The 7,026-nt window shown below is 42.5% G+C and overlaps 1 protein-coding gene across 1 annotated transcript in view; it reads right to left on the bottom strand.

The window, feature by feature from the left end:
• EPS8L2 (EPS8 like 2) overlaps window positions 1–7,026 on the bottom strand; it is a 1,747,011-nt gene that overhangs the window by 153,934 nt on the left and 1,586,051 nt on the right. Inside the window, exon 17 of the mRNA XM_044059131.1 lies at window positions 818–955. Within this exon, the coding sequence (XP_043915066.1) occupies window positions 818–955 (138 nt within the window). The remainder of the gene's footprint in view (window positions 1–817; window positions 956–7,026) is intronic.

Here is a 7,026-nt window from a genome sequence, read left to right as displayed (position 1 = left end):
AAGGATTGTTTAAAGGAAAATATAAATACAAATTAATATATATACATATTTTACAGCCCTTGAGATGTGTAACGATCAATAAATCCCATGAAGAAAGTATTCAAAGAGCTCGGAAAGCATTGGAAAGTGACTGCTTTTAACAGAAAAACTACAGTAAGTTGGGAGGTAGTGTGTCAAACAATTAGAGTTGCCTCCTCACGCTGTCTGGTTTCCCAGTTCATTTGTCGCCTGGAATGTCTTCTGTGTGGAATCTACACATCTTCCCTTTGTCCACATAACTTTAATTTTGATTGTCCTTAGGTATACATATACGTGTGTGTGTGTGTGTGTGTGTGTGTGTGTGTGTGTGTGTGTGTGTGTGTGTGTGTGTATGCATATGCATTTCCAGTGATAGACTGCTGCCTCATTCAGAACAAGCTTCAATGCCTTGCACACACTGCATAACTGAATAGGTTGCAGCTCCCCTATGACCCTATTGGATTAAGTAGGTAACTGGAGAATAAAATAAGGAATTTACAGTAATTTGTAGTGATATTACCAATCCTTATCAAGAAGCAAGCATTAGTTAACTGGTAGGTTAGCAGTTACTGCTCACAGGCTGAATTCATGATTTAGATGGGCATCTTACCAGAGTGGATTTGTTGTTCTTACCGCACAGTATAGCATCAAATCTAATCAGGCTTAAATTCAGGAACAGTATGCATTACATTACATTATGTCCCTACATTTTATCATTTTTACTAATTTAGACAAGTCCTTAATACATACTCTAGTTTTACCCTCACTTATCAAGGTTACATGTTTGTGTTTCACTTACCAAACTGTGACTGTACATTGCTTCTGGTTGGTCAAATGGCTCTTCTACTCGAACTACATCCAGGATATTGTACGGGACAAATCCAATTTGTCCTATTCTGTTCCTTAGCTTCCACCACTGTTTTTTGTCATCGATCACCTAAGGACAGTAAAAGAATGAAAAAGTTTAGTACACAGTCACAGCCAAGTAATAAGAATTTGTTGAAGTACAAGTTGACAATGCTAGGTAGGCCAAAGGTACATTTAAGTGCATGGTTGGTTATTGAATATTATAAGAACTTATTTTGCTCTCTGTCAGGGTAGGTTGTACTGCATACTGGCTGTCAGGATTGTTTCTAGCAGCTTCTGACTTGCAGTACTAAGTATAAGAGCTCCCTGAACAGTACATTATGCTTTGCCTTAATGAGCAATGCTTTAAAATGTAGGTATGCTCCCATATTTAAGTTTGTGGCCTTGCACCCATAAATTGTGCTCATGAACCACTCCACTGCTTTTAGCAAATATTTCCAAGTTTCAAGTTTAAATTAAATAAAAAAAAAATCTAAATTTTCTTGTCTCTGCTACTAAATATTTTTTTTTTTTAGAGTTGGCATTTTTATAGCAAAAGTTGGCATTGTTATACAGCTGCCAACCTTACTCCGACCACAAGATTCTTTTTCCTGCTTTGATTTAATTCTCTTTGAAATGCTCCACAGCTGGAAGTTCCAAAATGCCTTTTCTAGCACCTTGTTGGTCTCCATTAGTTACTGTTTATACTTTAAGCCTAGTTTACGGCTTCTGGTTCTTTTCCTCTTTGTTTCCCTTAGATATTCGTTGTTAGAGACTACATAATGATTATATATGCATTTCCACATTAAAGGTTGGAATAAAAACTCCTTTATATGCAGTATACAGAAATTATAAAAATCTGTCCCTAGCTTGTCTACAGTTACCCTACCTACATGCCACATAAAGTCCAGTTTCTCATTAAGTATCATTCCCATATTTAGTCATTACAGCGCACTGTAAAACTGCCCTCTAGAGAGTGTAATATCTTTGACCTGGTCCTGACCAACCCAGCCTATGCCTGTATCCCCCCACCCACTTGGTTAAACCTGACCACAAGTCAGTCGTCTTCTCTGACAGGCCTAGTGGTACCACCCTTCACTAGGGCGAACCTACTCCCCATCTCCTTATCTCAAAACCACATTGAAACATGCAAGTAAGGAACTTAATAGCGCTATTAAAAAATGTAAAACAGAGAACAAGCTTAAGACACTACAGATACCGAAGGAAACTGTACATCTTTCTTTGTTTAAATAATAAATAAATAAATGTTAAAGTCCTCTGTCTCATGATAAAACAACCACTGAATTCACTTCTTATAATAAATTATTTACGATGACAATTTGACCTGCATATACAAAACTGCATAAGAAAAACTTATCAAAAACTAGGGATGCTTTACCGAGTCAAAAGCTTTCTCACGCATGTAATTAAAACTACACTTGCCACCATTTATCTCTTTGCAACACTTATTTATGCCCCTCCCATCCTTACTAACTACAGATATGACAAAAATTAAAACTTGAACAATAATGTAACAAACTCGCTAAATCTGCAGCAAATACCCCTTTAAGAACCTACCACTGTATAGCAATAAAAAGCCTGAATTGAATAGAGCTACCTCATCAGCTAACATAGACACAGTTTCTTACCGCCTATAAACATATCCAGCATCCATCTGCTAGTCCAGCACTAAATAACATTCTACACAATTATTTTCTCAATTGGTCATTACAATCCAGTGACCAAAAACTGCTGTCTGTCCACAAACCTATCAAATGTGCTGGCCATGATGGTCTATACTCGTACGGTGTTGCTAAGGCAGGGAACTCCTTTCCTGCATCTATCAGGTCAATACCCTCCCTCCTGTTCTTGAAAACGACTCTGAAAGACTTCCTGGCTAAAAGCTGGTTCTGTTCTTGCTCAACACCAGGATAAACTATATCCCTAAATGTGAAGTACTTATTCATACCTTACACCTCCTTACTCTCCTCTCTTGACTCACTTCCTTACTTCTGTCAATTTCTCTCCTTTGGCTTTCTCTTTAAACATACCATAAGCCTGCTTTACTCTCACTTCATACTGCAATCCTGTTTGTATTATAATAACAACTTTAATTTCTCTATAAAATGGCTACAATTTCTCTAAATATTAAATCATAATGATATAACTTGTATCTAGTCTAACAAATGTTTTCATATTCTGTCTAATTTGGTATAATTATTTTATTTGTAGATTGTTTTTGTATTACTTTTGAAGGTTGTAAAATAATTGATCTGACGTTGTTAATCTTCATCCCATTCATCATTGATGGGAAGCCGGTTCCATCCTTGGAACCGAGCCTGCCTTATATTAAGCTCGCGCCAGCCAAAAACTCTCAAACTAAGCTTTTACCCATGGTATCCTTCTCCCTGTTACCTCAGATCTCTTTTGCCGCATTGCCGTAAAGCTGTGTTCAAGCCAGCTCTCAAGCTAAGTTCAGCTTTTTTGACTTTTTGACTGTCGCTTGTATTTTAGTGAATGTATTATTCTCTTTCTCTCTACTTTTCACATTTTCTTACTTTTTGTGGTGTATTGGTAACCCTTTTATCCTTTTACCTTTTGATAGTCTTGGTACCATTGGTGATACATCCTTTCTCCCTACTCTTTGGGGTATTTCTTAAATACCATCGCTGGTATTTCTTTCTTTCTTCCTTCTCTTTACTTTAAAAAAAAAACCTCCCTTTTCTCTTTTTTCTCTTACAACCTGTAAGTTACATATTGTTTTAAGCAGTGTCATACTTGTATGAAAATGCCTCACAGTGACTTGCATGATGATTGTGTATATTGTTTGGTGTGCCCCATCTCTCGGTGCAACTCCCATGTTCTATTTGTAAAGGTTTCAGTCAGCACATGTTAAATAAATGTAAAAATAAGTTGATTCTGAAGCACCTCCTACAGACACCCTTTTCAGAGGCTCTTTCTGCAATGGAGGGCCCCCCCCTCCCAGAAAAGACAGGAAATGTACCCTCTTCACCCTCCACACTCTGTACCCTCTTCACCCTCCGGTGATCTGGGCAAGCCTGCCAAGTCAAAAATACCAAAGATGTCTCTGGAACCTAGGTATATCTCTATGGCACCGACCTTGGTTCTGTCAACTGCTATATCGCCTTCAGTGCCTATTTCTGCACCGACATTGTCCATGGCACAAATCTCTGAAAACTCTGAAAACTGCTTCATCCTCTTCAGCACTGAGTGCCACTTCAGCTCCGAGCATACCTTTGGTACCTATTACTTCAACTCCACTAGTGACTGAGCCATCCTTGTCCTTTCCGGTACCAAGTGCCCTTTCGGCTCAGAGTCCATCTACAGTATCTATCACCCCTATACTAAGCCCACTGCTCCTCGTCTCCAAACTAGAGACAGTGGCACCATTGGACACCAGTGCACAGACCCAATACTTCCTGTCAGTGGGCCCCTTTCTAGGACAAACATATAGTCTGTTCCTAGAGCGACCAGACTCCCCATCAGGGGTATCCACTAGATCCACCAGGATCCTTTCAGAACTTGATGTGGTGCACCTTGTGGATCAGCTACTGACAGCTAGGGGGATCCCCACTCCGTCTAAGACCCATCCACTTGCCAGACCTGGCACTGTCTCTCCAAGGACTCCATCATACTCACCTTCTTTGGCCTTACAGGTTTCAAAGTCTCTAGCTCCAATGTCTTTTTTGGACCCTCTGTTTCGGTGTCAGTAGTGGACCTCACCATGGCCTCAAAATCGTTCCTTTGGTCTTCAGTATCTTTGGATCTGAACCTTCCTCAGGTTCAGGACTGGGCTGTGGGCTCTTCGGTGCCAAGTATAGTTCCATCCACAGTGCCAGGGGCTCTGTCAGCACCAATCCTTCTTGAGGCTCATTCCTGAGAGGCGGGTATGGTGGAGCAGGGTGTGACCCCCGGTTCCGAGGTTGTCCTTCTTGGTTCCAGGCTCCCATCCCTTTTTGGGCAGAACTGCTTTCCAGGCGATGGAGAGGGCACTTGCTTCAGGAAGCATTCCTCCAACGTCAGAACCCCAGAAACCCCTTCCCCCTGAGCTGCAGCTGATGCAAGCGACCACTCCAGGACATTGGGCATGAGAGACGCAGAAAACCCTGTTGCAGGGCACCTCTTCTTCCAAGTCCTCCTCAGAAGCCCCCACTGAGGACCCACCATGGAAGAAGTCATGCAAGAAGAAGCATGTAGACTCCCCTGAGGAGTCCCTGACTGAGGATCTGGATTATGATGAAGTGGAAGGGTCCCCACAGTCACCTCCTGATGATGTCTCCTTTGGAGACATCCTTGAAATGCTGAAACAGAAAGGTGACTGGAAGTCCACCAACCCTTCCTCTGAGGAGTCTGTCTTTCTGCAAGCTTTCCATGCCCAACCATCTACCTTTTGGGTGACCCTGCCTGCAGATGAGTTATTTCAACTCATGGTGCAGAGTGCTTGGAAAAAATCCTGATTCTGTGGAGCCGATCCCTAGGGGACCAGACAAAATCCTATTCCCTCCTGAGGAGAGCCCACATTGCTCTAAGGTCTTATCAATTGATGCTATGGTGGTGGTGGCAGCCACAAAAAAGGAACTCGCCAAAGAGAATCAGACTGCTCACCCACCCAACAGAGAGTTCCTGGCAGTGGACATATTAGGAAAGCGAGTGTTTGCTTCATTGACCTTTACTATACAGTCCTTGAACTATTTGGCACATTTTACGAGGCTCCAAAGAAATTTAATCTCCGAACTCTCTCAGGACAGGTGTCTGATGAGGTAAGTGACCAGGCTCACAACCCTGGAATCCATCATCTCTAACTCGTCCATGAGGTTAATATCACATGCAACTGAAGGGGTGGCCAGAGCTGCAGGTTCAGGCATAGTGATGCGACGGCATGCCTGGATGCACCTTTGTGATTTTGCGGACCCTTTTAAGTCTTCCTTCTTGAATGCTCCAGTAGAAGCTTCTTCCCTGTTCGGCCCTAAACTGTAAGACACTCTAGCCATGTGTGAAAGGATGGCAAGACCATGTCTGCCTTAGGTGTCTGCTTCTTCACTCCACAATGCTCCTTTTCCAGGAACCAGAGGAGTGGAAAGTTGTGGCACAAAAAGTCTCAGGGTCCTTTTTTTCATGATGCACGTGGTGAGTATACCTCCAGGGGCAGAGGGGGTAACATTTCCGGAAGATGACCATACCATGGCAGAGGGGGCCCATGTAACCAGGGACCCAGAGATTCTTTTTCTGAACAGTCCTATCAGTGCTCCTGAAGAGTGGCCTGATTGCTTTCCTCTGTAAGCAGTCGGGGGACGTTTCTCTCTGCACCATGCTGCCTGGCAACCTATAACTTCCGACCATTGGGTGCAGAAAATTATAACCACTGGCTACACCATTCCCCTCAATGTTTACCCAAAAGTTCCTACATGACTTCCCGACATTCCCCCCAGTCAAAGGGAAGAAGCAGCTATAGAAATAAAAAACCTGTGTCAAAAAAGAGTCATCCAAGCAGTCCCACCAGACTAATGCAGATCTGGATTCTACTCAAGATTCTTTTTGGTGCCAAAAAAGACAGGGGACTGGAGATCAATTTTGTATCTCAGCAAATTAAACAAGTCTGCCAACCAAATGAAATTCTGGATGGTCACATTTCAGTCCATTCTCCCATTCCTGGGAAACAGCAACTGGATGTGCTCCATGGATCTCCAGGATGCATATTACCACATCAAAATGGACAAACGCTCCCGGAGACTACTTCGCTTTCGGCTAGGAGCCAATCACTACCAATTTCAAACTCTGCCATTCGGACTCTCTACAGCCCCAGAAATGTTCACCAAGTGCATGGCAGTAGTCACAGCTCACTTGAGACTGCAAGGATTCTGGGTGTTTCCATATTTGGATGATTGGCTCATTACCGACCCTACCAAGCATCAACTGGTAACAGCCTTGCAATACAGTCTTTCCCTGGTGAGACTATTGGGAATAACAATAAATTGGGAGAAATCCAACCTCACTCTGAACCAGTCCATAGAGTTCATAGGAGCAGTTTTTGACACCTGCTTCTGCTTAGTATCTCTCCCTCATCACAGATTACAATGACTGAGACTTCAGCTCCGGGTGATACTCTGCCAAAACAAAACCTCAGCATGGGAAATCCTCCAT

The sequence above is a fragment of the Protopterus annectens genome, chromosome 17.part0 (genome assembly GCF_019279795.1).
Source record: "Protopterus annectens isolate FY-2018-M chromosome 17.part0, PAN1.0, whole genome shotgun sequence".
Taxonomy (NCBI): domain Eukaryota; kingdom Metazoa; phylum Chordata; order Ceratodontiformes; family Protopteridae; genus Protopterus; species Protopterus annectens.
This window is presented reverse-complemented; position numbering and strand designations above follow the sequence as displayed.